General features: G+C 41.0%; 1 protein-coding gene across 2 annotated transcripts in view; it reads left to right on the top strand.

Moving 5' to 3' along the window:
* insra (insulin receptor a) overlaps nucleotides 1-16865 on the top strand; it is a 48591-nt gene that overhangs the window by 11604 nt on the left and 20122 nt on the right. Inside the window, exons 3-4 of one of the 2 annotated variants that reach the window (XM_035170784.2) lie at nucleotides 15431-15767; nucleotides 16801-16854. In XM_035170784.2, the coding sequence (XP_035026675.1) occupies nucleotides 15431-15767; nucleotides 16801-16854 (391 nt within the window). The remainder of the gene's footprint in view (nucleotides 1-15430; nucleotides 15768-16800; nucleotides 16855-16865) is intronic. The other variant, XM_035170785.2, reaches the window with a different exon arrangement.

Raw genomic sequence — 16865 nt, 5'->3', positions numbered from 1 at the left:
AGTATTTAACTATCAGGACAAGGTAATTAATAGGAAACGCTGCCATTATCTTGCTTTTCTTGGACTCAGCTGCAGCTTCTGGTCTTCAGCAGATGGGTTTTATTCAGTAATGTCTCATGTTAGTCACTGTCTAGTTTTTAATGATAATCAAGTTGAGTCTAAAAAGATGCCAAAAAGTCAATAACATAGTTCTAATATAATTTTTTATAGGATAAACAGTTAATTTCCCAGGAGGCTTTTGATTATATTCATGATGCTAATCCAAGCCCTGCTATTACATTATTGTCAAATGAATTCCTTGCCAGAGACTAGTAGCAGCTCCTTGTGCAGCTCTTCCCCAGCTACTTTCCACCGACGTGTCATTATTTCCATTCCGCTTTGGTTTTACTACACGGCTAACCAGTCTAACATTTACAGAATTCAACTTTCCATTTGGATCAAATAAAAGCTGATGGGGGTCAGTGTTTCAAACCAAAATAGTTCTTTGTTCGCAGCCGAGTGAATGATGAATTTGCAGCTTTAAAGTTGTTTTGTAGTATTGAAATGTCAGAGCTGTGTCATGTGTTCAGGTTTAGTTAAGTAGGCCAGGTTCTGTGTCAACGCAGCTTGAACTGTACTCTTAATGTGACGCAACACCTCGCCAGTTAGTCTATGAATGTTTACTCTCAATAGGCCGTACTGCTGTCATTGCTCCTCTCTTGTGTGGAGGTGAAGAAGATGGTGGACATCACGACACATTTCTCATTCTCCGCTGTGAAGCAATAAGCTCCTGCGACACGGGCTGTTCCCTATATGTTCTGGCTTTTACTGTAAAACCACAAGCCCAGCCGTTTCACACTGCCAAAAAGGCTCAAGTTCGAGTGCTGAGAAGAATTTTGCGCATGGGTGATGTGTGAACACCTTGGCTCGCACCGTTACGCAACAGTGCGGTACATTAGTTATAACAGTTCTTTTGAAGCAGTTCCCCTGCACATGTCTGACTTTTCGAGCTCTCAGAGATGTTTGTTTGGTGTGGCGACTACATGCACTTTCTCTCTCGAGCTGAGCACGCCCCATTATTATGCTCTCCAGTCCTCTTGCCACTGAAGAGTGTTTTTATAGTTTTTCCACTAATGTCTGTGCTTGAGGTGATGATTTCTCTCAGTCATCACAAATCCTTGAAGACATTTGCAGAATGGGCCCAGAAGACCTACTGTCAAATTGTGGCAATGTGGTAAATTTCAAGGGGGAAGTGTTATATAAAAAGTCTCACAGCATATGATTTCCTAATTGTGTGCCATATTCTGTTGATGAATCAACACCAGATGCTGACTGGCGAGCACTGGTCTTCAGCAATGGGCCTGCATTCGGCACGGGCAGGGCTTGTGGTATTGTGGTCTGGGACCTGCGGTTTTTTGCCTACTTTCGCTGAAGCATGAAAAGACCCGTCAAGCCCCAGCTTGAACCACAGGACAGAGAGCAAGGCTTTCGGTGTCCCTTTCAGATGTTGTGCTTTTTACTTAGTTCTTATTATAGACCTACAGTAGCTCTTAAAGTGAGCTACGTGCATCTCTTTCTCTCTGTTAATCTGCTGCTCGCTGCAATAACTTTCTTCACAGGGCTCCAGAGTAACTTTTTCCAGTAGTTTCACAGGTGCTCCCTAGTAAAGCTTATGAGCATCAGCACTAAAGTTTAGGCCTTAAATCAACATGCATCGCCAACACATTCACAACTTTTCCATCTGATTTATGCTTTGGTGATAAATAGGCAATTTACAGAAATAGCAGAAGACAAATAATAGATTTACAATGATAGCATCAAAAATGTGGTCAGTACATTTCTGTCATTACAGTACAACAAAACAAGTAAACAAGGAAGTCCCCTCTTAGCGCACATCCCCCTGAGAGCCACTGAGTCTCTCTCTGCACAGGTGCTGTGCTGCCTCTTTGTCACCAAACCCCCCCCAGGCTAGTTCCCACGCTGCTTTTACTCCTTCAATAAAAATGACATGTTATCTCATGTACAGTTGAATGTTATTTGGAATTGCATTGCACTGTAATGTTCAGTCATCCTTCTTGCCAAATATGTGACGTTACTGTGTTCAAGTTTCTGTTTTTGACATTAAGCCTGGGGTGAGAAATGACAGGATTTTCTAGCTGTGGTGGGAAGGGGTTGGTATTAGTAAATTTATTTAAGGATCTGAATAGATGTTCTGATCTATATAAGCTTTAGATCGTGTTTATAGTCCTAAAGGAAGCAAGAATACATCTAAACGTGCATTTTTGAACTATGCATGGCAACGTTCTGACTTCTTTGTGACCTCCTCAGAACACGCTGTATCATATGATGGGGAATAACTTTCTGATCAATATAAGCTTTAGATCGTCTCTATTATTTGCAGAGATAAATTGGAAATTGTTTTTTTTACATACAACATAGATTTTTGATCTGACCTCAGAAATACAATTTGTATATAAAAATCCAGTTTTTCTTTTCTAGCACAATAGAAATCTTTGAAATAGAGATAAAAAATTGGCAATACAATAATACTTTACGTGTGTACTGCAGAGAAAAGGCAGTGGTTACATGCTGCAAGTGACAGAGGTGACTGTGGGTCGCACGCACTTTCTGTAGTCCGTCCACCGGGAGAAAACGAAGCTGAAGAACCAGGAGGCTTGGCTTAGCTCCCATGTTTGGAGTCACAACCCATTTCCCTTCCTTGCTTCTCTAACAGGGGTAATTTGAGCTTCTCCCAGAGCAGCCACTACTAATTTCCCCCTCCTTTTTATACCAAATTGGGTGCGTCCATTCAGTAAAGTGGCAAAGCAAGGTTGCAGGAGATGCTCATTATGAAAGCTGATTGGATTTGACTACAGGCGCACACGCACATGCACACACACACCATGTCAACAGCTGTAATTGTGGTAAATACAAGGCATCGTGCTGTGAAGCATATTTTTGCAAATTAATCTTTACATTTTTGTTCAAAATTAGTCCTAAAAAGGCTTGATATATTAAAAACGTTTTAACTACATATTACTCCGTGCCTCAGAGGTAGTTTCAGTTCTTGAGTTTTTTTGTCTTGTATGTCTCTTTATTTATTTATTTCATGACTTACCGGTAATAATCAGTAGTTGTCAGATTTTCAGTCTTTCATAAACACAGGCTTTTAAAATCTGCTGGCAAACAAAGCAGGCCTTTATTTCCTTTTTAAAATTGAGTTAAATTATTATATGGCACAAAGGGAGATATTACTGTTTAGTCTTTTGATGAAACATTTCTTGCCAACACTCATATAAAGATAATGGGTATTTGATTATGTTTTAGTGATGGCTGTTATGTGGCACAGCTTGTTGGGCTGTTAGGATGTCAGCTTAGCCTGAGCCGCAAAAACAGACTGGCAGCTGAACATATTGGCTGTGACTCAATAAGAAAGCAGGGGCTTCCATTTGAGATATTATTTTGGACCGCTTAAGAGCACGGACAAAATGTCCACCGGTTTATTAGCATTTTTCTTAAATTTTGTATATATTCATGTATTTACTATAATTATTTTTGGGGCATTTTCTGGAGAGGTGACAGCAGCAAAATAAAAAGAAATGAATATGAGGGGATTGAGGGATTGGGAATAACATGCAACAATGGTGCCTGGCCAGACGCAAACCCATCATGGTTCATGGTCATGGTCAGCCAGACCATAAAACACAAACGCTCTCAGGGGTCTCCCTAATATTGCACATGTAAGGCCACCTTCTTGTCGGGGAAATTCCCAGTGTTAGTATGAAGTCATTCTTCAGTAATTATATGTCACACAAGTTTGATTACTGTGAAACAAAATCCAATGGCGTTATCTTTATTGTTTTTACTCAGTGCAATCTCATGTGTGGAGTATTAGGTCTTTGTTATTCCAGTGTTATACTTGTGGGAAGCAGTGACAAAAATGTGAAGTAATAATGAACTAGTAGAGTACATACCTTCGCCAAGGCCCCACCGTCCACTTAAATCAAGCTTCACCAAAATGCACACACTCATAGATATCAGTTCCCTAAAGATTCATTAATTATTCCCAAGCAAATTTGTGAAAATGTCAAAATATGTCATAATGTTAAAGAATTCCTTGATCCACCCTTTGGTCCAGATCTGCCCCAAAATGTGGATGGACTGATTCCTTCCATGTTCCATCCTTCCACCAAGTTTCATGACAACCCTGTTCAGTAGTTTTAGTGGACAGGGGTGAAAACATAACCTCCTTGGTGGAGGTAGTAATAAGGGCCCATATCGTCCCTACAGCTTTTCAATCATTCTTTAATGGCTGGTTTTATTAATGCTGGAATATTAACTAGATACTTTGTTTTTGTTCTCTTTACGGAGCTGTTTCTGTTGCAGGCTGTTCACAAAGCTCAGGGCGATACACAGTAAATGAGCTTGAATTTCCCAGGAGGCCAGTATTTTACACACATTATTAAAAGTGATCTTAATTATCTCCTTCTGCCGGAGATGATGATGATGAGACACCCAAGAGGGACCGTCCTGTGCACCGCAGCAGCTTTCACTAGTCTGTAGATCTGTTACATATTTAATAAGCTGCCATAAGGTGGAGAATGGATCTTAGCCTCCACCTCTGGCTGGTTTGGGACTCCTCACACTTGTTGAATGTGTGCATCTGTAGCCTGTGGGCAAAGGGAGGATCCTGTGGGTCGATGCAGGTTGTCTCAATTGGGTTTTTGTTATAAATCACATTTAACCCAGGTCAGGTGAGGATCCGGCGCCTCTTGGCTCACATTACATATATCTCCTGACCAATCACAGGATGGAGTTGGAGCTGTGTCAGGGTCAGTGTACGTGGGCAACACAGACACGGACAATAAATCACACGGAGACACAGCCTGTGTGTGTGTGTGCGTGTGCGTGTGTGTTTGCAGCTATTGTTTAGTCTTGCTGCTAGGATACACAAGACTAACACTGGGGTGTAATCGTGGATATGAACACATCAGTCATTCACCCGGGCTGTATCGGAAGGAAAGGCGAGGTCACCAGTCACGGTGGAGGTGAGGTGAGGGGAGGGGTCCCAACTTGCCGTTGACCTCAGCTCTCTGTTGACTTTGCTGCTGCTTCCACACGCATCGGTCATCGCCGGTTGCACCGCGATCCTTTTCCACCACGAACAATGGCAGTCGAAGAAGTTCACGGAGCGTTCTTCCCAAATACTCTTCCCAATTGTTTCCCGTCTTTGTTGGTCTGCTTCCTCTCCGAGGTTATGAATGGACTCCCAGGCCTGGAGTGCCGCCTTGGTAGCAGCAGACACTTTTATGAGACCAAAATACTGATGGGTGGCCCATGGAGGTCAGCAAGGCAGGAAGAGGACTGAATTAGCTGCTAGTAAAGCTGTCTGTGGGGAAATAAGAGGATATTGTTACTGGACTTTATTATTTTGGGATGGAAGGGAACGCTGCCGTGACAAAACTACAGTTTTTTTTCATTGTCGTCACTGACTTGTGTTAATTGGTGGCATTTTTATTTGGAAATTATAACTGTATGTCACTTTTTACTCATCATGGCGTAAGGACACCGCACTTTGCTGTCTCTCTGACATTAAGGCCTAGTGCTAGCGAAATTCATCTTCATGTTTTCATCGCCAGTCGTACTGCCTCTAAAACATAAACTGTGTTCGAGTGCCAAGTCAGCCATGTCCTTCTCCCATCACATGCATCATTCCTGCCGTTTCTATTTTTGTCATGGCCTCCATTCTTTTGCTATCGTCTATTTAATATTAAACCTTAAAGCTTCCAGCGCGGTTTCTTGCCCTTGCAAGAAGCGAGAAGTAAATGTGATTGTGTTCAAACTGAAGCAAAGGTGTTAGAAAATGGAGACTTGTCAAAGTCGTTACATCCTTGCTAAGAGTTAACAGCTGTTCTGCTGAGTGAAAATGTCCTCAAATCCCCAGATAAGACAAACTCACTTTACCCATGTGTTCAAAATTATTGCCTGTCACACGTCTTCCAATACTGACTGCTGTGATTTTATGACAGGACCGCTACATCTATTCAGAGATCTCACAGCGTTACATCAGATGTCATCCAAACACAATAAATACTGTACGTGCACATATGGCCGAGGTATAGGACGTTGTTTTTTTTATTAGATCATATATTTTTTCTTCGGTTCTTCTGAAAGAGGCATTATAATCCCAACATCATGTTTGAATTCCTCTGCTTTTTTTGGGTTTCCAATGTGCAAATGCTCCTGGATGAATATTCAACTCGTCTGTGAGCCATTTGTCTTTCATTTTTTGGTTCCTTTTCGTGCCTCAGAGACATGCAGGCTTATTCTTTTTTAACATCTGGTGCAGAACGTGGTAAGTAAAACTTTGTGTAGCACTTTTTGCAACCAGAGCTTCGCAGTCACAAAGACAAACAAGCAAAAATAGTGAAAAGGTGCTACATGTATGCATCTATCAACGTATTGTCTTTGCCGCCAAACGTTGTTTCTTTCCATTGAGCGGCGCTACTTCTTCATCTGACGGCAGACTGGACGCTAAAGTGGCACCTGAACTGCGCCTCTTGAGGTGCAAAGTGATATTACGAGATACGATGGGCCAGGGCTTTTAGGTTAGAATGCTAACTTCAGTAACACAATACATCAACATCTGAAAAAAATACCAGAACTGTTATTTCCTCACATTGTGTCAATTATCAGTGAATTTCTTCTTTACTCAGTTCTCGTGTTCGACTGTCGATAACAGTGGTTGAGACAAAATGGGACAAAAATACACGATCTTGTATAGATATATATGTAACTCAATTAGTAGACCTTACTTTGTACAATAATTAATAACATGTTTTTGACCTAATTTCACTCACAAAAGTTTACTACATGAGAAAAATTAATCAGACAAGGCAACTGTGCCTAAGCGCCACTTTTTCGCAAACCTCAACAGTCTTCTCTCTTCATGGTTCAGTTTGTAGAGCGCAATGCTACTATCCTAATACAGGCCCCCCACACACACACACACACACACACACACACACACACACACACACACACACACACACACACACACACACACACACACACACAAGTCCTTTCCTTTGAGCTGACTTAACAGCTCTGGCATTCAGTCTTATATGAAGCTGCACCCTGCGAACCCTCGCCGTTCAGCTACTGGAGCCATTCCCTTGGAATCCCAGACATTTCAAGCATCTGTTAAAGCTGGACCGACAGGCATTTCTTCACCACTGTACGCACTCACACTTACAATCGACAGTGGATCTACAGCATCTTACTACTGTAATTCTGCTGGTTTTATCAGACAAAAAGGGAAATATTTACTTGATCTGACCTCTCACCAGTTACACACAGCTTTGATCCAGATCAGTTTGTTTTGTCACTTTTTCTACTAATTATAAAGCAAATGTACATCTGACTCTCACATTGCATTGTGGGTCATATTAACACCACTTTTTGACAAGGTGAAAGATTTGTTTAGATGTTATTTCTGGTTCTTTTTAACCGTCCATATTTTGAGTCCTGCAGTATTATAGGAGTGTAAAGCTAAATCAGATCAGGCTTAAAATAACAGGATCTGTGTATCAACCTTTTATCAATGTGCATGTGTACTTCCCAGATTTTCTTTTTATTCCAACCAACTGGTTGTTGGAAGAGCTGTAGATATACATTTAGAAAAACATCCACACGAAGGATCCAAGTGTCATGAATAAACAGCGTTTTTCATCCAGGGCAGACACCTGTGCCTTTTTTCTGTCCTTTAATAATTAAATATAACTAAATAAGGAAAGGAAATGACAGAGGAAAAACACTTAACGTTCCTGCTGGTGGCCCTAACTTGTTTGCTTCATCAAAGAAACTCAATTTACTTATAGAAGTGGATTAAGGAGACCTTCCTATGTGACTCTGTTATTGTGAACACTTTGTGCCTGCTTTCATTTATTATTTATTTCTGTGGGCAGCTGCACACTAAGTAAGAAGATTAATAGCGTTGGTTAAAATTAAAATTTTAAAAGCGACAAAGTGTGAGGCTGCATTAATGGTATAAATGCTTTTAATGTCATAACACGGAGATATTCATTGTTTCAGCCTGACACTGAGCCCTGAGAGGAAATGAAGATTCAAGACCATGGCGTGTGTCATTTGCCTGTCAAACAGGCAGCATAATTGACCATCAGTGATTGCACAATGTGTTATCATTTCTATTCCAGTCACGGATAAACCGAATATCCTGCCTTCAGATGATAGCAGTGTCCGGCTGACACTAACAACAAAAAGTGCCTTCCCCTGTTGTCTGTGTGTTTTTGTCCTATTAATGGAGGCCCGGGCTCGGTTAATGAAATTGTTTACGGCTGCTGTTGCTACCCGAGTCGCCTGAACCAAACCTTGCTGAGTCAGACCAGGTGATGAGGACACACCGGGAAAAACAATCAGACAAATAGTTCCAGACCATAATATTCATCTGTTGTTTTTACCACTTAAGTTTGAGTTGGATAAATCATTGGTTGTTTCTGTGTCTTAAATGTTTCACAATATGCATTTCTAGTTCCTCACTGATATCTGTGTTGTCTTTTTCTTTGTTCAACAAGATGAAAGCAAGTGAATTCATTCATTCATTCATTAGATAAATCAAAAGTCCTTTTCTTGTTTGAGGACTGCAACTAACTTATCAATTAATTATCAGTTAATATGTCAGTTATTTTTTATTGATTTGTCAATTAAATACATGTCCAAAGCCAGTAATGAGTGGCAGCTTCACAGAGCCCACACACAAAGTATTCAGGATTTGTGTTTGATAGACTTTTTGGTCTCCAAACGCAAGTTAGTTAGTGGTTAGTGGTGTCCTTTTATTAAGAATTTAACATTGCATCGCTTGTCCAGTGCTCCTCTCTGTACAAGTCTTTCCAAAGTCAACCTCTTGACTCAAATGTCACACACTCCATGAATTGATTCATTGTTGATTTTGAACAGCCATCCATCTTCGTTTGCCGCCAACTAATTTATATTAAAGGAATAGAGGTAGTTGGCATGCAGTGAAAAGGGCACAGCAAATGCTGGTGTAGACTGACTGTTATTTGTTTATTCAAATTGAACAAAGGCCTCAGATGTCTGGATCATGTCTCATCCATTGGTTTTAGGTAAAGCTGTGAAATATAATATCTTCATAAAGGTAATTTCATATCCACATCATATATCATTTCTTGTTACTCTTTCCATTTCTCAACTATGTAAATTGTGGTCCTGTATTTGCAGATGTACAGTAAGTCCCAGTTCTAGTTTCAGGACATGTTCAGGTTCTTGCAGGAACGTGTTTTGCATATAATTTTTTATTGGTCTGCCTCCTATATAAACATCTATTAGTTGTGGATCTGACCGTAATCAACAAAACGCTCCGGGATACTCCAGAAACCTCATCTACCAGCCTGATGAAGGGAAGATAAACCAAACATTAGGGCTTGTGGGGACTGCAATCAGCGATATCACTATTGTGAGATCAGTGTAATGTTTCTCTGTGTTTTATTTGTGTTTCTGTGTATTTAAACTTCCACAACCATCTACCAGAAAAATACAGTGTGGAGGATTCTACCAAGCAGAATAAAGGACTTTGAGTCATTACTTCTGATGGTCTACTGAATGCATGAAAACCCAACATGGTCCTCAGAAGAGCGCATTCCTCCAAACAGTTCCCTTAAATCCAATCAAGCCACATCAAATTACACACACTCATTGATATCAGTCCTCTAAATATCCTTGATTTTTTCGGGTGGTCTGTGCATTATTTCTTGAGAAATTTACAACCACACCTTGGAACTTTAAAGAAGGAATAAAATCAGTTTAATCACGAATCACAAACATCAACATTTTTTATTTATTGTAAAAGCTTGAATTAGCACAACTGCCTTGTGGGATATGAGTATACCGTTTGTATGCAGATGAATTAATGAGCAATAACCACAGGTTTTTATTCTTGGATATTGCTTTTGATGTTACTTACTTGCTTGTTGAAAAGTTTGGTTTCGTTATATGCTGGGGTTTAAGAAGCAATTTGAAGATGTTCCCCTGGCCTCTGTGAAACTTTTCTAACATTTGATAGACTTCAATGATTATTTAGAAGCTGATTATTTCCGATCATCTCAGGCCGGTATGGATCTACTACACTTCTGCCTTTTCTATGTCTCTTGCCTGACATCATCATCCCCAAATATCTGTTCAGCTGTTGTGCTGCACCAAGCAACAAGTGCCAAGCGATCCATGTCACATTTAAATCATATATCAAACTTCAAAGTTCAATTTTGGCAGCTTATTTTTGCACTCGTGTTGCTCTGTTGTTATTCTGTCAGTTGGTTTTAGAAATCAGAAGCGGAGAAACTTTGACAAATCACCGTTTTCAAAAGCACTTTGTTTGTTCCCTACTTAGATTCTTCTCTTCTAGGCTTTCAGCATAAAATAGTCCTTCATAAGAAACTAAATACCACCCTGGTCATGGCCGTGGAATTTTAATTACCAACCAGCACACCGCCACAGTCCCGTTTGGCATTTTCTTGGGTCTAATATGATCTCAACACAAAACGCCTCAATGTGCTGTTGTTTCATCACTGCCTTAAAAGGAACCTGGAAAAACTCACCACAAACCGATTTTAGGGAGGGTTGCGGTTAATGAAAAGCACAGAGGCTCTTAATTTCAGGCAGAAATCCCAGAGTTTTTTGGGTACGGTGTAGTTTAGTTCTATCCTCTTTGCTTGTAGGATTCCTAATTGCTTACGGTGTGCTTTTTAATGTTGGTCAAAGGAACAAAAATAGAAAACTCTTCGCACAACTTGGTGTATTGGTTTCAGATCAATCCAGAACTGCAGACAATGGAACTGTGGTGAACTGTGAGTCATTCCTAGCAAGCAATGTGGATTCTTTCTGCTTCTTCGACACCCCACAAGTGGCGTTGGCTGGCAGTCGGCACAGAGCCGTTTCTTCACCTCCCTCTTCCAAGCTGGCATCGCCCTGACAGGGTGTATTCATCTCTGTCACACTGGAGCCTGGAGTTGTGTTAGCTTGTTGTTGTTGTCCGTGTCGGGCTTCGGGGATTCAGCGTCTCATTGTGTGGCCTCATCCAAGTGAAACCTCCGCTAATGAGATAAAGAGCCAGGCATTTCTGCAGCATTATTCCTCCGCCTTCATGTGATCCTGCTGCACTTCGCACAAACCGCATGACAAAAGATCAGACGGAGCTCGACCAGGGTGCCAGAGAAACCAGTGTAATAAGGATAAAGGGTTCAGAGACACAAATTCTGCCTCAGGACTTTTTCTTAAGATGTTTCCAGTCATAAATGAATCTAAGTCCAACTGCTGACCTGGCGCTGGGCTCCCCAAACCCCATTGATTTATTGTTGTCAAGTGATTTTACTCTGCACAAATAGAAGATAAATATTGAAGATGCTGACAAGATCTAACTCGAGCTAAGAACTACATGATATAGACCAAACGGAGAAAACCTCTGCCCTTTGTTTACTGTGTTAGCCGCTGCGTCTATAATAATAATTATAATAACATGAATAATAATGAAAAGAAACCAGGCCTGTATTTAGAGATTTGTATTTTAATGAAAGAATGACAAACTCTTCCAAACAGCCTCCTCAGCGTCCCCCCTCCCTCTAGGAGATCAGCGATGGCTTGGGGTGGCCCCCCACTCAAAGGTCGTCAGGGTCTCAACCTTGGAAACATTTGTGACAAGCACAAAAACAAGTCTATTCTCCTCAGTGTGTCCACTCTTGTTTGTATATTAGAACCCTCTGTTATGTCTAATGGTGAATAATTTGGTATTGATTTTCACTTTACATTGATTTTAACTGAGCAGACGCGGCCAAGTCAGCAGCTGGCAAAGCCGTACAAATCTTTTCGACAGTGAGTGAGTGGTTTGTTTTGGTGCTTTGTGAAAGTGGTTGCCCACTTGTTCTTTCAGGTGCACGTCTGAAGCTTAACATCAGTCACTCAAATGGATTTACCCAATGGACTGACACACATTAACCTTCGCCACTACACCCACACTTGTGCCTCTGTTAAAAAACATCAGACATACAAGATTTAAACTTCAACAAGATTATTTACTTTGTGAATTATTTAAAAAAATACTCTGTTTGGAAAAGAGCAATGGCTAATTGTAAAAATATACTGATCACATTCACATGGCATTTGGCTTAATGATGGTGTTGCAGTGCAATTCTTTGCTTTATTTATTTAACCAGAACCCAAAAGTATTCAAATTAAAAATATATTTAAAAAAAATGAGAAACGCAAAAAGTTTCCAAAATATTGGATTTTAAATCATATAAAAGAGAAAATCCCTAATTAAATCATCCAAATAGTTTTTCTTTGATTTAAATGATTGATCAAGTTCTCTGTTTTATAGATGGATGTACTTTATTGATCCCAAATTGGGAAATTATTGTGTTACAGCAGGATGTCAAGGGTATTGCACATAGAGCGAAGAACAAGAGAATAAATACACAAGATGACTAAATAAGAGACAGGCATGCAAAGTTGCAGTAGTTGTTTGCAAAGTTAAAGGGAGGAACATGACTAAAATACATAAATATTAACATAAGATGAGAAAAACATAAGTTTAAAAAAAGCTCTAATGCAATCAGTTTGTAAGCGCAGGCGTCGGTTGTTCAAACATATCTCGATTTGGAAGGAATTTTGTTGTGTCGCTCTGGGGCCGTTGAAGTCTCCAAAAAAACCCTAATGAGTTGTAGACAAGATGAGGCATGATCCATCATTCACTGAAGCTGTTCTGCATAATACTGACACAACATGATTATCTCAGCAGGAGTTTGAACCATTACGACAGGAAAAAAAACACACTTCTCTGAATAAAAATCATTATTATATAGACTTTGTTTTTCCGTCTGTCCACCAAAGATAGATGTGCAACTGAAAATACTTAATAAGAGCTACTTGTGCTTCAGATCAGTATATAAACAGCCGATTTGTGGTCTGGAGAAGACTGAAAGAGAACTGCAATCCTGCTCACTTTAGTTCAGCCCCAGCCTGTTACTATGTGGCTCTTGTGTTTTTTGTGTGTGTTTTTTTGCATACCTCCGATCGCTGCTGCTGCTGCTGTCTGACTGGCTCGGAGAGAGGAGAAGAGCAGAGGCACACAGAGGGTTAAAGCATGTGCCTGTCCTCCTTGGAGATGGGAGAGGCCATTTGTATGGCTAGCTCCCACAGCTAGCCAACACATTGGCTAAGGCTGAGGGTGGATCTGCTGCTGGGCCTGTGCTACGGCATGGAGCCCCGCTGCAGGATCAGGAGTCAGCCAGGACAGACAGCCAAGCTTTTGTGTGTATGCACGTGCATATGGGGGCGTACGTGCGCTTGAGGAGAAGTTGAAGGGCAGCTTTTGAAATGAACCTTGGAGGTGGAAAGGGAAATTATATCAATTGTATTTGTTTTTAAGTGCAGAGAGGATCTTTAATACTCTGTAAATCCCATTGTGAGGTAGATTATTTGGACTAGCAGACGGACGCAGATAAAAGGTGGTTATGTCATTTGTTTTGCTTGCACTGTGCCCCCTTAAGCTTCCCCATTTCACTGCCATTCTCATATTGCTGCTTCCCCCAAACATACTCTCTTCATGTGCTTCAGGAGCTTACCTCCATTAATGTGAGAGGACCAAAGAGGGGGGTTGTTGTTTTGTTCGTTTAAGGACTGACCTCATGACACTAATGAAGCCGTGCTGTTTTGGACATATACTCACTGAGTCATGTCTAACAAGAGAGGCTTCAGAGAGTTACGGAGAATAACACATTATGGAAATTCATTGTCTGTCATAATTGGAGATACAGCACCCGACTGTGAAATGTGGTTTTGCTCGATGTGGCTAAATGTTTGTTCAGGCCAATAAAACACATGCAAGCTCACATTTTTACGAGCTGACCTGTAACCTGCCACTAACCCCGGCGATTCATTATCTCCTGTGTTGCTGAACTATCTTAATCTGGCTCTCGTGGACGAGAAGATAATCTCATCAGGCAGGTCGGTCTGCTGTATTTACCTCAGAGTAGCCTCCGTGTACCCTTGCTCACTCGTCCTCACACCTTTAGTGAGACAACAACGTGCACATAAACTGTGCATGCTCACACGTGCACACGCACGCACACCTGCCAATCCTGAGAGTCAGTTATGTAACTTGTTTATTTACAGACGGACACACATGCGTATGGACGTATGCATGAGCGGGCAGCCTACAGACTTGTGTCTTTGTCCTCAGCTGAACGTGCTTACGCCCCAGAAACATCAGTGGACCTTTGTATGTTTGTGTGACTATCAGAACACTGTATCTTCCTGCTATCAGTGTTTATGTCTTCTGTGTGCTCACAAGGTGCTTGAGTCCACGCTGCTGGAAAAGGCCTGTGCTTAAATAATGTTCAGCTGCTTTAGATGATTCAGAGGTTGTTTCATTTAAGGAAATTGCAGCGTGGGGTTTAACAGTATATCAGTGCACAATATATCTCAAATTTACAGTCATCGCGATATCAACATGCACAATATACGTGTTGCCAAAGACTGCTTGAACTGCAATAAATGGAGTTCCATGCGCCATGCATTCACGCTCTGCTTGTCAATACAATTGGCCAATCAGATGGAGCCCTACTGCCCTAGATAATAAATAAAGATATTCCGATCATTGACAGGCCTGTCCACGGTTTTTCCCTCAAAAATCAATCACAAAAAGTCATTTCATTTTCCATATCTAAATCTATCCTATGTATAGTCTGATCTAATCTGTGTACTTTCCATTTCTAAACAAATCTTGTGGTGCTTACCACAAGGAGGTTATTATTAGAACGTTCCCCCAGGTATTGCAGTTCTTGTGTAATAACTCTTTCCAAGTAAACAGTACTGTTTTGTTACTTCAGTAAATGTACAAGGCCCTCACAAGAACAAGAACGACACCAAGCAAAGCCATCTTTCATGTGTCTCACTTGCAAATTACTGTATGCTTCAAATGTTTCTCCATCGTCTCTGTGTCACTTTCACAAGACTTCTGGGTAAGTGTCTGTCTTTAGTCTTTTAGTGTTGGATCCCTGCTGGTTGTGCTCAGTATGCTTGTTGGCCAATGGCAGATGGTCCTCTGGGCTGCTGGCGAGTGTCTTGTGGATGGATTTCTCTCCTGTGGATGGAGAGATTAGGCCATATGAAATTTCTGTGGTGTTAAAGATATAAAGATACAGTATGGTGCTGTCATTAGGGACTGATTCAAATCACCTATGACAACTGGGGAACTGAAAAGATATGTTTGATTGGCGATAAGCTCCTGTTTCCTGTGCTTCTCTTCCCGCAGCTCAAACTGAGCTCGTAATACATAACCTTTACTTTCACATGACACACTTTGTTTCATGGGATTCATTTCCTCCTCAACCTGACCTTGTTCTTCTTTCCCTACCTGCAGTGTGTCCTGTACAGTGCAAACACCGGGCCTGCACCAAGGACAACCAGTGCTGCCACGACCAGTGCCTGGGCGGCTGCCTGAAGCCCAACTCAGCCAGTCACTGTGTGGCCTGCCGAGGCCTCCAGCTCGAGGGTGACTGTGTGGACCGCTGCCCCGAAAACCACTTCACCTTCAAGGGCTGGCGCTGCGTCACATTCGCTTTCTGCCAGGATCTCCACAACAAATGCAAGCGGGAAAAGGAGCGCAAAAAGAACCCCGACTGCTACGAGTATGTAATCCACAACGGGGCCTGCGTCGCCGACTGTCCCTCCGGCTACACCACCGTCAACTCCTCCTCGTAAGTGGACACTCATACTGGTCTGATGGGCTCTTAACGACCTGAAGTAACAGTTTGATCATTGAATCTGGTTCAATATTCTTCATTCATACATGCAAACAAACATAAACATCAGAACTTAATCCAGGGCCTTTATATACGATAGGATTGTGTTGACTTGTTGATTCTATTCCTTGTGCAATTTTGCTAAAAGCATACCTGTTGAGGGTGCTAAAAATAATAACAGTGCTTTAATTTACAAAAGCATTCGGCTTACTACAGACGGATTATTATTATAGACTCCGGTATTATGCAGTCATCATTCGATTGGTGTATTAGACCTGGAGACACCGGTCAAAATGGCAAAAAGTCAATTATTTAAGGGCTGTTGTCAGAAAAGGTTGAATGATTAAACAGAAATGCAAAAATTCGGAATAAAATGGTTTTCATTTTATGTAGTTCTTCATTTCTGATTTGTATTTTAGAACGACAATGATACACAAGAGGTAGTTTAGCAGTTCAGTAAAAACAAATGATGCAGCAATCAATCAGCTAATTATTAGTTGACAGACATTGAATTAATCAGCAAATACTTTGGGAATCAAATTAATGGGTTTCTATGACTTTTTAAAACAATGTTCGGCTTCTCAAATATCTCAGATCTGTTGTTTTTCTTTGTCGTAAATCACCGTCAACTGAAAATCCTAATTTTGGTCCTAAATATAAGAAAGAAAACAACATAACTTGATAAATGCAGAGTAAAATAAAAAATAGTCTCACGTCTAAAACCCCCCAAAAAAGAAAAGCTTTTTAGATTTCTGCTTGGCTTTTGCTCTTATCACTGTTTTTTGTTAATAGCATAGGATGAGTATACTGGAGCTGAGGATCAGACTCTGTATATGTGCACATGCACCTCTGTGTTTGTGTGAGAGAGTGCAGACAGCTAGGTCATATTAGTGCAGCGCAGCAGGACGGCACATCTGTGTTTATGATTTTAACTCTGTATCCATCTGTTGCCTGTTTTGTTTTTTTTGTCCCCCACTTGCTGCACAAGATTGTTGGTTGTTTACCAACCGGTGGCGACTTCATTGCCGCAAACAAGCTATAGGCAAGTTTTCC

Source organism: Hippoglossus stenolepis, chromosome 11, assembly GCF_022539355.2.
Source record: "Hippoglossus stenolepis isolate QCI-W04-F060 chromosome 11, HSTE1.2, whole genome shotgun sequence".
Taxonomy (NCBI): Eukaryota; Metazoa; Chordata; class Actinopteri; order Pleuronectiformes; family Pleuronectidae; genus Hippoglossus; species Hippoglossus stenolepis.
The sequence above is the reverse complement of the archived record's forward strand: the minus strand, read 5'-3'. Positions and strand labels throughout refer to the sequence as shown.